The 16232-nt window shown below is 40.3% G+C and overlaps 1 protein-coding gene across 5 annotated transcripts in view; it reads left to right on the forward strand.

Moving 5' to 3' along the window:
* Positions 1-16232, forward strand: part of SYNE2 (spectrin repeat containing nuclear envelope protein 2) — a 177352-nt gene that overhangs the window by 57072 nt on the left and 104048 nt on the right. For 4 of the 5 annotated variants that reach the window (XM_063159774.1, XM_063159769.1, XM_063159771.1 and 1 more), the window contains exons 33-47: positions 15-176; positions 2492-2593; positions 3820-4020; positions 4941-5106; positions 5817-5929; positions 6692-6894; positions 7315-7434; positions 7541-7829; positions 8175-8344; positions 9701-10007; positions 10697-11011; positions 11851-12210; positions 12711-12845; positions 13781-13942; positions 14958-15104. In XM_063159774.1, the coding sequence (XP_063015844.1) occupies positions 15-176; positions 2492-2593; positions 3820-4020; positions 4941-5106; positions 5817-5929; positions 6692-6894; positions 7315-7434; positions 7541-7829; positions 8175-8344; positions 9701-10007; positions 10697-11011; positions 11851-12210; positions 12711-12845; positions 13781-13942; positions 14958-15104 (2952 nt within the window). The remainder of the gene's footprint in view (positions 1-14; positions 177-2491; positions 2594-3819; positions 4021-4940; positions 5107-5816; positions 5930-6691; positions 6895-7314; positions 7435-7540; positions 7830-8174; positions 8345-9700; positions 10008-10696; positions 11012-11850; positions 12211-12710; positions 12846-13780; positions 13943-14957; positions 15105-16232) is intronic. The other variant, XM_063159773.1, reaches the window with a different exon arrangement.

A 16232-nucleotide genomic window follows, 5' to 3' on the forward strand; every position in this document is an offset into this window, starting at 1 on the left:
CAATCTAATGGTAGATCAATGAAAAGACCGAAAATTACTGTGATAATTTGGGGAGAGCTCAGGCTTTGTGGGACAAACTCCTGAACTTATCTGGCACAATTGAAGTTTGGGCAGATGAAGAGCTCAAGAATGCAGAAGACAATTGCCTGACTGAGGAGTACCTTGCTCAGTTGAAGGTAATTTAAATGGCAATTTTTTTACCTTTTCTTTATACTATATTATACTATACTATGGATTTTGGGCTATAAACATGATCGTTGCATAGATAAACCAGGAGAGGAAGTTGTAACATTTGCAGTTGTATCTGCATGGGTGGTTGCACTAAGGATGTTGCCTTTATTTGGGGAAATATCTTTGAAAACTAATGCACAGATAGTGTATGTGTGTAGTTAATGGTTTTCAATCAATGCAACACTTCAAATGCTGTACAGAGATGGAGCAAAGAGAAAGCCTGTGATGCTGAAGCCTGGAGTGCAGCAGTGCACAGAGAAGAAAGAAAAGAGTGTGTATAGGCTAATGATCAGTTTTCCAGGTAGAAGTGGCCTGTCAGTGAAGATGTTGGAGCCTCTGGCACAGCTGGGCAAAGCACAGCTCAAGGAGAGGTTTCAGAGGTGGTTTATTTTCCCCCTGTGTTCCTCACTGTAACATATTGCAGCCTCAGCAGAGAGGGGCTGCAGAGCTTCTCCAGGGGCTGCACGTGGGCAGGCAGCAGCAGAGCCTGGGCTGTCTGTGCCCCTTTGGCACAGATTCTAATGTTAATTCTTGGTGTCAGGGTGCAGCTGGGTGTAAAAACACATGCACTAGGTCTGTGCCACTGAAAGCTTCATGTATGGGGGTGAATATTTTAATTTCTAACTTCAGGGCCAAAATGGACCAGCTGTGTTGCTTCATTGTGGTCATAACCAGTGTCTACTAAGTAAAAATAATTTCCTGCTTGAAATTGAGTGATTCAGACATAAATATATAAATACATCCCATATCCTCTTGTTTGAAAATTTGCAGACAGTTTTTCCTCAGTGTTTACAAGCTACAAATGGCCTGGTTTTTATTATGGTTGTTTGCAGCTTTCCTCCTACTGTTAGCACTGCTCACTTGTTTTAGTTTGCAGAGAAGTGAAAAGCCAAGTTGCTCTTTGTGTATGGATCTTCACCAGGAAACAGGGGCATATCCACTGTGCAGCAGTGGATATTTTGTCACATCATTGTTGTCTCTACCATTGTATTGTCAGAATTTTCCTGGAGTAGTTTAGGTCCCTGGAGGCTCCAGTAAAAATGCACTAGCTGGAAAATGCATCTTTAGGGCCATTTTGTTACCTGGAAACTGCTCAAGTCCAGCATGATGTGACTGTGCCCCCAGTGTGACTCTTCTCCTCCTTAGGAAGGGCTGTGCTGGAGGTGGCTACAGTAAGGTTATTCTGCTGCTTCCTTGTGAGAGATAATTCTCAAAAGAGGAGGGAGAAGAGGGCAAGAGACATAGAAACCACATTCCCCTGAGCAATTATTATAAAGCAGAATAGAAAGAGAGAAAACTGAATCCAACGTGCTTGAATTTTTGTAAAATTATTCCAAGTGCAGATGGCATCAGGTTCATTTATCACTTTATTATTATTCCTTTTATTAATCCTGAAACACCTCTGCATTGATACTAATTCCAGAAAGACCCCCAACTGTTGCAATGTGTATCACATTACACAGGGTTGAAACTCAGGGTCTTTTGTGAGCTCTGGTGCATGTGTTTTCAGGGAGCCTGTCACAAAAGAGCAGAGCAGTGGATTATTGGACTGTATATTTAAGCATAATTTCAGTATATATAAAAATGTGAGAGAAGTTCTGCTTCCCCCTGTAGCCTGTATGCAAATGCAAACTCTTTTAAGGGCTGCATCACATGAATGGGTTTTGATGATTGCTTTTACAGAGACTACAAAAGGAAGGCTTGTCCTCAGGGAGCTTGGAATATCGATTTGGGAATATGAGACAATGTCATTATCCTGTTCAAAAGCTGAAGCTGGCATTTTACCTTCACATCACTGACTTATTCCAAAGTACATTCAAAGGAGTGGAGGTCTTTTCATATGCAAAGGATTTACATTTAAAAAGTGCTTACAGCCTGTGTTGTATTTTATCACTTCCATACTAAAGCACGTGCCATCAGGATGCCCGTTCTTGACTTGAAATCTATGGCATCTGAAAATATCCCTTTTAGTAGAAGCAGCAAGACATAAATGCAAAATTAAAATTATTTTCCTGCAAATTTACTTGAAGCAAAATAATTAAGATTCTTAAATATATGCTAAATTTGCATTATCAGCTTCTTTGCCTGAGAAACAGGGTGTTTCTGACTCGAATACAAGATATACTTAATTGCAAAAATGAAATTTGGGAAATGAACAAATGGTGTCACCTCTACATACCAAAATGCACAATCAGAATATTTTAATATCATTTTCTATTGGAGGGAAGCACAGTTACCAATGTGTTTTTTCCACCTTTAGGCATGCTTACGGGCCCAAGAGCAGAAACTCCAGAAATTCGACAACACGGTGGCTGAGATAGAAGAGCTTCTGAATAGTAATGAACCTCCATTGGAGCTACAGGTACAGAGGAGCTTTTACAGCTGATACACCAGTCCTCCTTACTATAGCCCTGCTGCTAGTACTGCCTTTGCTGCAGTCAGTTACTGGTTTTACTTATATCTGCTCAAGGAGAGTTGGAGGCATTTTGTTGCCAGTGGGCAGTGGTATTTCATTTGTCGCATCTCTCAGCCTGCTAAAGGTTGGTAGAACCAAACCTGTCATTTTAAACACAAAGGTCTTGCTCACTTCTGAGCCTTTTTAGGCCCTTGGCCCTGCCCAAAGAGGCTGATATCAGTAATATCTGGTGTTTAGCTGGTGGTCAACACCAGGGCACAATGGACCTCATCACCCTTTGGGATCCCAGGAACTCAGCTTTACTGACTGTCCATTTTAAACTCTACCTTTGCCTGGACAGTGTAGCTTGGTAATGTGGAGTTTCTTACACAGAGTGGTGTTTTCTTTTGGAGTATCACAAGGAAATCTTCATCTTTCTGTGTTAATTTCACACAGCAAAGAATAAATTGTTTTTTAAGACCGTGTTAGTTTGATCCTGTAGCAGTTCTATAATCACCCTCTCACAGTGTCTGTCAGATGCACCTTGAGCTTGACCCTGTTGAGCTATTTCTGTGTTTATCCTCAGCAGGCAGTGAACCCTGAGGAGTTTCACTGGGTGAAGTGATCTAAGGAGCTTAGGGAAGGACTCAGCAACCTTGTGCAGTGCGTGCTGTGCTCCTTGAGAGCACCCCGAGTCCCTGGGGTGGGGTTGCCCCGTGGTCCCACCCTGCTGCTGCCTCATGCAAGTCAAAGATGAGGTCCAGGACCTGTTTCTCTTTAGTGAATAGTCCCAAGACAGAGCTCCCAGCCTCTCTGCTGGCCTTTTTATGGGTTATTGTGGGGAATTTCCCCCAGTGGAATCACTGCAGGGGGGGTGTGTTACAAAGAGAGCTGCAACCCTCTTTATTATGGCAGCTGAAGCTCAGAGTAGGCACTGGAGAGATTGATAAATAAAATAGAACAGCACCAGTAAAACTACTAATAAAGATGAGCTGAGATCACTCCTCCTCAGAAAAGCAATACTTTAATGTTTTTCAATTTCTGGAGTGGGAGGGAGACAAGTCAAAACAAAATGTAATTGAAACATCTGGACTTCAGACCGCTTAATTTCTTTTTATGTCTATCATAGATTTTTATAATGTTCTGAGAAATCAATCCAGTGTAATTGATGTATGTTTATTTCCAATTTTAAGGTCATCAGATCATCTGTTGTGCAGAAAATGGAGCTAATAAAAGAGCTCTTGTCAGCCAAGAGGGGAACCAGTGAACTCACTGTGAATACAGCAGAGCTGAAAGGAGACCTTGATCTGGCCAAGACACAGATTGGAATGACTGAATCACTCCTCAAAGCTTTATCTCCTTCAGACACCTTAGAGATCTTTACTAAACTAGAGGTAGCATGCCACAGATTGTGTACATTTTATACATTTGTTCATAATTTCTCTCTTGGTCAAGTGTTCATAAGTGTTCATCCTGTGTAAATTGTAGACTGCTGGAATAACTCAAGTGAAGAGCCTGGCTTGAATATTTCCTTAAGCTGCCAGAAACATGGAAGAAAAGCCTATTTTTCCTGGAATTCTCAGATATATTTAACCCTTGCAGCTGTTGGAAATGGTTAATCCCAGGCACAACAGCAATATTGCCACCCAGGATATGTTCAGGCAGTAGTGCCTGTTTGGATTGTCTGTTCTCCAAAACTGGGTAATACAGAGGATGCCTTTGTGCCACCTGAGCCTGGCTGCAAGGGGAGCTCCCAGCAGACAATTTCAGCCTAATATTTGCTGAAACTTGAGCTTGGAGGCTTAGGCTGGCAAGATTTAAACCTCCTGTGGAGCAGTGAGTGGATTATGTGCATTGTGGGTGTCAGACCTCTAGTGTTTGGGGCAGTGAAATCACAGCCATGGAGGAAAGACAGTTTTTAATTAATTCTCTAGCTCCCTCTAAGCTATCTGTCAGCCCACAGGCTTTTTACAGACAGAATAAGGAATTTAGGGGGTGGAATGATGCCTATGGCATTATATGCTCTGAAACATACAATGGCACTATTCACATCTCTATTCTGTGGGGTTATTTGTGCATACAGGTGTACACACACTGCTCAAGGAGAGTTTAGTGCTTATACCTACCTACTGATGGCCTTGCTAATGCCAATATAATTTAAGAAATTGTTTTGACACACAGGAAGTGCTAAACTCTTTTGCAAAACTCTAGTTTGTACTAAAGCAGCTCTGTACAGTGAACTTCTGTTTGGCCTTCAAAACTTACTTTTTAAAACTTCTGCTTTGTTGTTTTTTTTTTTTTTTTTTAACCTTAGGAGATACACCAGAAAATTCTGCAGCAGGAGCACCTTGTGGCATTACTCCAGGAAGAGACAGATTGTCCTGATGTGGATGAATTAAATAAGCAGCTTAAATGTGTCACTGATTTATTCAATAGCAAGAAACACGTGCTTCAAGATCACTTCATGGGTGTTTTGAATCGTGAGTGAACACATTTTAATTATTTACCTTTACAGGTTTGACCACCACAATGACTTAAAGGCTGTGCAATTAATTGATTAGGTGTCTGAAACTGCTTTGATATCCCAAACTGCTTCAGGGTTTCTGAGCAAGATAAAGATTTGCAGAAAAATCGATTTTGATCCCAGAAAGCCATTCAGACTGAATCAAAGTATTTGGTTTCTTATTTTTACATTAAAAAAATTAGATAAAAGAAGTGCAAAACATAATTCAGGAACAAATATCAGAGTATTTAATTTAAAAATACAGAAATCCAATGGTTTAATTTTTTCCAGTTGTTTTTTATCTAAAATTATTTACAAGAATAAACAGTGTTATTACTCTTTGCTTTAAGCAGACAGAGGATTATGCAGGTGGGAAATCTGGCCCAAAGATAATCTCATGTCTTCAAATGTTTTTTAAATAGTATTAATCTGTGTGGAAATGAGAAAAGTTTCCACTAGGCTATTCCAGGTCTTGTTTACCTAAACTGCTGTGTGTGTTAGCTAATGTTAGCTAAGAAAAATAAGAGCTGCAGCATTTTCAGTCACATGTTCTGTAGTAAAAAGCAACCTTTGACAGTAGCACTGATAAATGTAATTGTAAATTGTCTGAAATCTTCATGTTAAACAGGATTTTCTTTTACAGAATGCAATTAATGAAAAAAATTGGAATGTTCCTTTTTTTTTCAGGTCAGTGCAAGAATTTTAATGACTGGTTCAGCAGCACTCAGCTGTCTCTGAAGGACTGCTTTGAGCCCTCAGAAACAAAAGCCATACTGGAAGAAAGACTACAGAGGCTAAAAGTAAAGTATTAAAATATTGTAATTTCTAAAGCTGATTGTTCTGGCAGTTGCTCTTTCCACCCTCAAGGCTATTCTTGGGACTGAATTCACCGGCGGTGGTTTTATAGCTGGAGGCTGGAAGAACATCTCATGTTACTTAAAGCATTAGGAAAATAAGGGCAGTGAAAATAAAACTTAATTGAAATGTTTAGGTTCAGACAACTTGGGCAAGTGAGAGGCAGGATAGTCGTTGATGAAAATCAGTGGACCTTGACCAAGTACCTCAGTGTGCAAGGCTGCAGAAAATCAAATATGTAGAGAGTAGCATGAAATTCTGACCCCCAATGGACTCAAATGTGGAAAAAATTTGCATTTAATTTGTTGTAGCAAGATTTTCTCTCCAAATCAGACAGAATGAACAGAAAACAGATGGAAAAGCCACAACATCTGCAAGAAGCAATCACAGTTAAGCAGCAGAAGGAGATAGAGTGATGTCAGTGCTACATTGGGATGCTGCTTGCCTGTTTCTGTGTGTACCAGTACTGTAGAGAAAATGAGTCATCAGTTCCACTTTTTCCTTATTTTACAAACAGCAGCTTTTCCATTTACATGTGCAATAGTCAGCAAACTGGGAATTAACATAAATTCTTTTTCAGGAACTGAAATTGCTGGGAAAAAAAATACTGGTGGAGATAACAGGAGCTGAAAAGCTCTTGTAACATAAATATCTATTACACTACAGCAAATCTGACAAATAGATCTTGTGTTTGTGTTCTTTTTCAGCACTTCCTGACATCTGAGGGCAGAGATAGAGACATCCCAGAGGTTAAAGCTTTACTGAACAAAGTGAAGCCTTACTTGCCCAAAGGCAGCATTAACCACCTCAGCAGTCGTGTGAGGGATCAGGAGGCAGAGCTGCAGAGGTTGATCTCCAAATGTCAGAAAAGGGAACAGGAGCTTGGTGCCTCTCTCCAGCAGCTCAGCAGGTAGGGAGCTAATCTTGTGCCTGACATTTTAATCACAAGTGGTGTCAGATGATTCATTATTAAACAGCCATAGGGAATGGCAAGCAACCCTTCTTTTTACAAGAGATGGTATTTCAATCAAATGTTTTGTTGTAAGTTCCATGTGGGTTGTTTTTTCAATTTCATAGCAGACCTGTATGGAAACTATGGACAATTTCATTGTCATGAACAGCGATAGTTAAAATTAGTCTTATGTTTAAAATATTGCTTGATATTGCAGACATATTTCTGGGTTTTTTTAAATAACATATTTTATGTTATTTTAATTTTGTTTTAATAACATATTTCTGTTATTTTTTTCAGCAAAGTCCTGCTGCCAGCAGGTTTTAGCCATATGATGCCTCTTGTTTTGACCTGAGTCTCTATTTGTACCTCCTTTAGCCTTGAAGAAAGCAGCATGGCCTTGAAAGAATGGCTCTCTGCTCAGGAGGAAAAAGTGAAAGAGATCAATAAAGATGATACAGAACTTGAAGATATCTATAAAACACTATTAATGCAGAGGTATTGGGTTTTTTGGTCACTTTCTAAGAACTGTCTTCTAAACAAGATTGTTCTATGTTGTTACACCAAATAGATGTTGATTAATTATTTTATTTTTATTTTTCAGGAAACCATTTGACTCCCTGGCTCAGCTGTCAAATTCCTTGGAGGAGGCTGGGCTGACAGAATATGAAACCCTTTCAGAAGCCAGTAGCCTTACCAGCAGGTACCATGCACTGATAGCACGTGTCAGTGAAATGGCAGGGAATGCTGAGAGACTTCCAGTGGAAGGACAGAATTTTGAAGACCTTGCCCAGGACGTTTCTTGCTGGATCAAAAAGCTTGAGGAGGCTCTTAATAAAATGAGTTCACAAGGAAGTGAGTTGTCATCAGATGAAAGGATTAATCAGATAAAGGTATTGTGTTAAATATATTCCTTTTCACCTCAAGCTAATGCTAGATGAGTCAGTACCCCCTGAAAGGTACTGCCACTGCTCATGGCCTGTAGTTTTGTCATTTGAGCATTTTTTTTATTTGTCAGTACAATATGAATCTTCTTTGTAGAGAATAATTAATAAGTCAGCTTAATTGTCCCAGACTTTGAAAATTAGATGATCTATCTGTTTATGTGTTGCCTATCTAATATATTAGAAGAAGGCTTGAACAGCAGGGTGAAAAGTATGAAAAAAAATGGTAATACCTTTTATTTTGTAACCAAAAATAATTGTATATGCACTGCTTCTGCTTTTTGTTTAATATAGGAAATCACAAGTCTCAGAGAGGAAGGTGAGGCCAAAATACAGAGCATGGTGGCTCTAGGAGACAGTTTATTGAGAAATGAGAAAAATAAGAAGCCAGAGGTTCAGCAGACTGTTTCTGAGCTCCAGAAAAAGTGGGAAAACCTCTGTCAGCTGGCCACTGAATACAGCAGGTAATGTGGAATTTGCCAAGAGGCATTGGAGATCACTTACTTTTATGTAGATTTTTTTCTCTTCTTCCTGCATCCATTCAATTTACTTTCTGTTCTTTGCGGGCAGAACAAGGTACCCACACAAACAGTTGTATTTCTGCAGAGTTGTGGAGGGGCTGGTCACAGTTTGGCCTGAATTATCAGGTGGGGAATAGCCAGAGATACTTTCTGGTGTGGCCATGAATAGCCAGAGAATCTTCTGTGTCCTCTTGTTATTACTGAGCTCTCAGTAAAGCCAGCACAAGAGGTGCTCAGGAAGATGGAGCGTTGTGGCTGTGTTGGGTCCAGCACAGCAGAATGCAGAGCAGAATGCAGAGCTGTTCACACTGTTAAAGACAGGAGAGGAGGTGCTCTGCATGCCTGAAGAGATGCTCAGGACCTTGCAGGATCAGCCTTGTGAACAGCAGATGCACAGGAAGAACAGCAGTGAGGAGCTGGAACGGGGAACTTGATGCAAGAGCACCTCACATATGTGAGGCTGTGCTTTGTTTATTTGCCAAAAAATATGAGTCTTGAGGGGCAGAACCCAAAACAATGGAGCTTTGTTTTTGTCCTCAATTATCCTGCTGTACTTCACAGAATTATATCCAGACTGTTTGTTTGGATTTGTTTGTGTGGGATCATATTTTCCAATGTTGGCATTTAAGTTCCATCTGAAAGATATCTGAGCTCCATCACTAAATGTGAACACACAAATGTTACTTCTGTCTCATTGCATACTTCCTGTGGACAAATGCAACCTGTTCACCTGCAGCAGATCAGCAGGCATGCTTATAAAGCACACAAAGAGAAATCCAATGTAAAGGTCAGGCAACTAATCACTGGATTGTACTCTCATACCCCATATTGTGTGTGCTGGTTGTGTTTTCTGTATCTCTAAAACACTCCCCCGCCCAACTAAATGTGATGAGTTTCTTTTACAGAACATTCCCTTTCAGGAGGCTGTCAAGGGAAGTCAAGGAAAGCAGATTCATAACCATATTGTAATTTTTTAAACAGAATTTCTGCATTGAAAAGCAAAAGAGTACAGAGCATGCGCATCACATCTCAGATTCTAGAAACTGTGGGTTTATAGGTTAAGGTTTAAGAGGGTTAGTAGTTTGTCCTGCATTGAAGTCTAGTTCATCTGTAATAACTTCAGTGTTTTTCATCACCTTGAAAATTCCAGTCTGATCAGTAATTTAAAATCTGGGGGGAAAAGTGTTCAGTACACTCAAGTTCCTTCTAATGGTTGACTTGTTCACACTTTGACATTTCCTAGGTAATCAATACATTTGGGTTTTTTTGACACTATTAAACACAGCATTTTTTTCTTAGCCCTCAAGAGCAACTTCAGTGCAACAGGGAGCAATATGAGCAAAGCAAAGAAGATCTGAAACAGGCTCTAATGGAGCTGGAGAAACAGCAACAGGAGATTTTTGCCCTTCAGCCTGGTTTGGAGGAGAAGCAAGCTCAGCTGGCAAACTATGCTGAGCTCCTGCAGAAAACAGAAGCCTTGACTTCCCAGTTTAGCAAATTGAAAAGCCAGGAGAATCTGCAGGGCCACACTGTTGATCCCTGCTTCACAGAGGCAGAATGGTCAGAATTAAAGCACCAACATGAAAATCTGCTCAGCCAGCTCCAGGTGGGGACCTCACTCTCTTTCCTTTCTTGTTGGTTGCAGTTCTCACTGTTCAGCTGTGTAATTCAGGTGGGGAGGTTTTGGGTAAAGCTGGGAGTGGAGGAAATTCCTCTGAAAAAGGGCAGGGAATATCTCTCTCTCTCTCTCAGGGATAAATACTGAAACAAATGAGACCAAAGTAAATGTGAAGAACATTTTATACCTGTATAAACAGATTTGGATAGCTGTAATATGAAACATTTGCTCTTACATTCTTCAAGCCACAGTAGCTTTTCTTCCTTTGGGAAGGATGAATTTGGAAAACATGTGAAGGATTATCTTCCAGCATCTTGCTTGTTCTTGGTTTCACCCAAGGTGGTGCAAATTCCATTTATACCCTGTGTGGCATTCTGCCTCTAATGTTTCATCCATTTTAAGAGAAAGCATCCTTTTTACAAGTACATTTCTATGAAATGCCAACCCTTCTGTTTCCTGCTATTCATTAAAATTTTGTTCACGATGCAGTTCATGATGTGCTGGGAAGAAAGCAAAATGGTTTTGTGTTTAACCTGTGGTTAGCCAGATATTCTATGGGAAAAAAGCAAATTTGTTGTGCTGGTGAGTCCTGGAAAAGCTGTAACAGTCTGTGAATGACTGTTTGTGATAATGGTGCACTAATCCTAGAAACTCCTTGTTTCTTGACCATCATGCAGACGTTGCAAAGCCCTGTTCAGGAGCACCAGCAGGTTCAGGATATGCCAACAGACCTGAGCACTGAGCTGAAAACTGTCTCTGAGAAGCTTTCTGAGTGTGATGGTCCAGCAATGGAAGAACCATCAGCTGAGGAAAATCAGTTGAAATCACAGGATGGTCCAGCAATGGAAGAACTATCAGCTGAGCAAAATCAGTTGAAATCACAGGATGGTCCAGCAATGGAAGAACCATCAGCTGAGGAAAATCAGTTGAAATCACAGGATGGTCCAGCAATGGAAGAACCATCAGCTGAACAAAATCAGTTGAAATCACAGGTATGTTGCAGTTCCTGTGTTATGGAGCCCATCGCATCTGTAAAAGAGAACTACTCATGGTATCAAACTAAAAAGCTAAAAAACCTTTCTAAAATAAAAAGTATGTAGTGCTCCTTTATTGAGATAATTGTAGGACTCAAACCACTTTTCATGAGCTGGAGAGAGACCTTTACTATTGGCTGAACTGAAGGTTCATGAGGAATTGTCCTAGCTCAAGCACACAGGATTATTCAGTCTGGTTGGTTAGGATTTTTGTTTTTTTTCTCTTGGGGCATAATAAGGAAAGAGATTATTAAATTTGGTATTAAGTGTCTTTAATTTAGCCAGTGTGAAAAAATTTTTGAAAAAAGTCAGTGAGCCAAGTTCATTTTTAAGAAGTGTTCTTCATGCATAAATAGACATTCTTCTGCTCTTTGGCAGAGTGGAAATCAGTCTTGTAGCTGTGAGCATAGAGAGCTGCTGTAAGCTGAAATCATGGCTCAGATATGGATCATTGCAATTCCCTGTCCTTCAGAACTTGCTATATCTCTAAGAAGGAAAAAGGGAGAGGAGGTGAGGGGGGAGTTACCTGTTCAGAACTTGGATCATCATGTGTGCTATGGGATTATTTTATTACCATAATGCTTTTAGCTTCAGGTGTTCTCTGTGCATAAAAATGGCTGATGAAATTATTGGTTTGGTAATTGGCTTCCTGCAGCAAATAGGTCTGCATGTACCTTTCAACATGGTTTGTTGTTCAAAACAAGTATTTATGATTTTAGAGGTTGAGTTTAGATCTTAACATTAGGTCTATTGAGTGAAGATACTTTTCAAATAAAATGTTTTCTTCATGTTCAAAGGAACAACAGGGACCTCTTAGCCAAAGTGAAGACACAGCAAAGAAAAGTTTGGTTTTAGCAGAAACTGTTAAACAAAACACCTCTTCACCAGAGCAGGAGTTTATTGAGGATGAGATGGAAACACTTCAGAGTGAACACAAAGAAAGATTGGAAGAAAGACTTGAAAATGTCAAGCAAAAGAAGGAAAACATTTCCAGTGAAGCCCTTGAGTTAAAAGATGAGTTTGGTAATGAAATCAAAAAGGAAGATAAGGCAGATACAATGCTGAAGAGAGAGACACAGATCACTTCTGATACTCAAATCTCTGCAGAGGAGACCCCCACAGCAGTGGAGCTGAAGGAGCCTTTGGAATTGAGTGATGTGAGTTTATTTGTTGACAGTAACAACAATGGAAAGCTGGCTAAAGAGACATCTCAAATGTCGTCTGTGTATTGTACTCTTAATTCCACTGAAGTTAAGCCTCCTGTAAATACAAGTGTATAAATCAAAGAAGTGGAAGGAACTCTCATAACTTTTTATAGCAAGTCTGTAACAAGCCAATAAGATATTTAAAATACCAGTTTAGCTTTTAAATACAATTCCATTTAAATGCATGCCACTTTTTCTTGCCACTTAATAGAGCAGGTATACTCAGACAGGACACGAAGAGAAGTTAAAGAGATGGGAAAATTGCAGATGAGCCTCTCTGCCTAAGAGCTTTGAGAGCTTCTCTTAAACTAGAGAGACTTGTTTAGAACTGCAGCACAGTGTTTGTCCTGTTTGTTTTCAGAGAGAATCATTTTTACCATTCAGAGATTCAATGTTAAAATACAATGTTTATGGTAAAACAAACAGATTTTCTTTTCTATCACTTCTCTTAGGGTCAAGATGTAAATGGAAATATGTCTGAGAAAGAGAGGCAGAATGCTCCAGTTTTGGAGGAAATCAGTGTAGTGTCAGAAAGCCCATTACAGAATATCCATCACAGCAAGGACAGATTGGGGCAGGCTGTTCAGGTACCTGACAAATGTGTTTTAATATAAGTGTGTGTATGTGTGAAATTGATATGTAATCCCTTAAAATTTCTTGGCTTATGAAGGCATGTTTTCCTTATCTGATGAAAGGAATCATAAATTATATTTTCTCCAAATCATCCCCTCAGCCTTGCTCATGTGAAGAGTGCAGGAAATCCAAGTAATGGTCTCTGCAAACCCCCAGGGCTTGGACTCACTTTGTCCATGATGTAGAATCTACCTGTGATTTCATAAAATCCATCAAAAAACTGTTTGGGTTGGAAAGGGTGCTCAAGTTCATCTAGTTCCAACACCCTGCCATGGGCAGGGACACCTTCCACTAGACCAGGTTGCTCAAAGCCCCATCCAGCCTGGCTTTGGACACTCCCAGGAATGAGGAATTAAAGAGGTTTCATCACTGCAGGTAATGAGAGGTCACTAACCTGGAACTGCTGATTTTTATGGGACCTCAGGACATTGATACTGTAAATGACTTGTAAAAGTGTAAATGTAAATGTGTGCAAAGCTAAGGGAATGGTTTGGAGTACTCCCTCATTGACCTGACCATAGAGAGATGATTACCAAAATATCACAGTGGGAACTGTCCATACTGGGATTTCTGGGGAAGGTGCAAGCTCAATAGTTACCAAATGTGTCTAATCAGAAACGTCTAGAACTGTATTAAAAATCCTGTGAGCAGTTGCTCCTGTTTACCCTCTTCTGAGACTCTATCAGAGTGGGTGAGATCCCACTCTGGGATGGCAAACTGCTCTAAGCAGGGGCTTCCAGCTCTCTGGGTTTGGGTTACCTCAGCATTTTCCTTCATTCATTAAGCTAAACTGAAGATAGAGTAGACAGATTGTGGAGTGGGAAGTTTCTTAGCAAATTTTGTACTGTGACTTTCACTGGTTGTAAACATTTTGCATTTCTCAAATCAGGAGGAGGCTGATAAGGAGAACCCAGATATGGACAGAGCTGACAGGTTCCAAGAGGATGTTCTGGACAGTGCAGATCTTGGTGGTGAGGCAGAAATGGAAAGACCTCAGGATGGTGTTGGTATTGAAGGTGATGAATCTGGGAGAGAAGCCCATCCAGCACAGGTAACTGGACATGAGATTACACCAGAGGGGTTGAATTTGGGGGTGTTTGTATCCAGTTCAGTTGCTGTGGGGGTGATACTACTAAGAAATGAGTGAGAAAAGCCTCAAGTTTACACTGAGCTGCTTCAGTCTGATGTGATACTTAGTATGTGATAACTCACTTCTTTCATGTCCATTCAAAATTAGTGTAGAGGGAGGTTTTTTTCTTTAGTGGTTGTCTGAGGATCATTCCAAAGGATATTGCATTTCAAGTCACCTGGATGTATTGTGAAATCTGGCGACCATTTTGCTTGAATACTGTTGTTATGCTTGACTTGCTTTCCAGATTTCTTATTTACATATTTACTTTGCATGTGTGAGGCTGCATTTGAGATGCTGTGCCCTGTTGGTGCACCCTGGTACAAGGGGAATCTTGACACCCAGATCAGTGTTTAGGAGTTGGAGCCAGAATGAGTGGGAAGAGGCCAAGTTCCTGTTGGAGATGAAAAGGCTGACAGGGGTGTTGTTGCTGTCATCCCTTCCCTGAAGAGGGGAAGTGTTATAGAGCCAGACTCTTCTCAAAATTTCAATTTTAGCAAATTCTGAAACCTCCATCCAGCAAATTTCCAGGTTACCCACAGGACTATCCTGCCTGAATTTCTAAACAGACACTCTCTGTCTACAGTACAACTCCTCAGGAAAAAGCTAAACCTTTAAAAATGCATTCAAGACTATGTCCAGGAGCACATAATTCAAGGTCCCTGCTTAGAATAATGAAATATGAACAGTGTAGGTCAGAACATTTGGCAATTTATTCTAAAAATTTATAACAAAATTACAGCACTGCTTCTTATAAGTGGTTTCCTTTGCAATAACCTTGCTCACAGTAAATTATGAGGTATAATTATGGTTTTCCTCATCTACCTATAATTATGGGCTTCATAGCTTTCTCATCTCAAGCACTGTAATTACTACTTGGCAGGTTTGATTAGAGCTTTTTGATTACTGGTTGCTTTTGTTTTTCTTACACCAGAAGGAGGAACCTGGTGATGTTGAGAATCAATCATATAAAGAAAATGAGGGGCAGGTTCAACAGAAGCTGTGCCAGAAGGGTCAAGTCCTGGAATCTGCAGCAGCTGAGAAGGATGGTCTGGGATTGAATCCCCCAGCTCCTGCACATGAGGTAACCCACAGCCTGTTATTTCAAGTGAAATGTGCCAGTTGTTCAATTTTTGTTCCCACCTGGCCTTCAGCTGAAGTTGTTTTAAAAGAAGAGACAATTACTCACATCAAAATCAAGACCATTGCATATAGATCTTATTTATGTCTGTGATAGTTTTGAGCTTCATCCAAAGTGCTTGCCACATCATAATTTTCTGTGGCTCTGTTCAAAAGAGAGTTCACTCTAGTTTTTAGAGCCATCATAATCAGTCTTTATGGTATTTAGAGTTTCTCTTCAATCTGTTAAGCAGCACAACCTTCATTCCATGTTATTACAGTCAGCTATGATAGCTTTGCCATTATAAGGAAGACAAATCAGAGAACTGAAACCCAAGAGTGATCCAGCAAAAGAAAATAAATGAAATAAAGTAGAGAAAGGAGAAGGGATTCAAGTTCAATTAATGACAAGTTACATTACTGAATGACTTTACTAAGTCTACTCTTCTTTAAGAGTAAAGGAGTTACATCACAAGTGCCCTGTGACTGTTGGACACCACATTCTTAATTTGAAGGTAGGGCTAAATCTGATCTTCCTGGTGAATCTGTAGGCAGCTCCACAGCTGACCTGTCCATGGGCAGGTCTTGCCTGGGACTTGCACACCTGAAAAATCTCCCAAGGTTCTTGGGACTTTGAAGAAGTCCCTGCTGACTGGAAGCTGGCATTGTTATTTAGATTTACAAAAAGGGTGTGAGGGAAGATCCAGTAAACTACAGACTGTTAGAGTAACCTCAGTTCCTGGGGAAATTATGGAGGTCATGCTGGGTACTACTGAAAAGCATTTAAGGACCAGTGCAATCATCATTGAATCATTTAGGTAGAAAAAGACTTCAAAAACCATCAAGTCCAACCATTAACCCAGCACCAAGCTCACCACTAAACCATGTCCCCAAGTGCCACAGGGACATCTCTTTTAAATCCAAGGATGGAGACCCACCACTGCCCTGGGCAGCCTGTTCCAGTGCCTGACCACCCTTTCAGTGAAGGAATCTTTCCTACAATCCAGTCTAAACCTCCACTGGCACAGCTTGAGGCCGTTTCTCCCTTTCCTGTCACTTGTTACCTGGGAGCAGAGACCAACCCCACTCAGTT

This window comes from Melospiza melodia, chromosome 6 (genome assembly GCF_035770615.1).
Source record: "Melospiza melodia melodia isolate bMelMel2 chromosome 6, bMelMel2.pri, whole genome shotgun sequence".
Taxonomy (NCBI): domain Eukaryota; kingdom Metazoa; phylum Chordata; class Aves; order Passeriformes; family Passerellidae; genus Melospiza; species Melospiza melodia.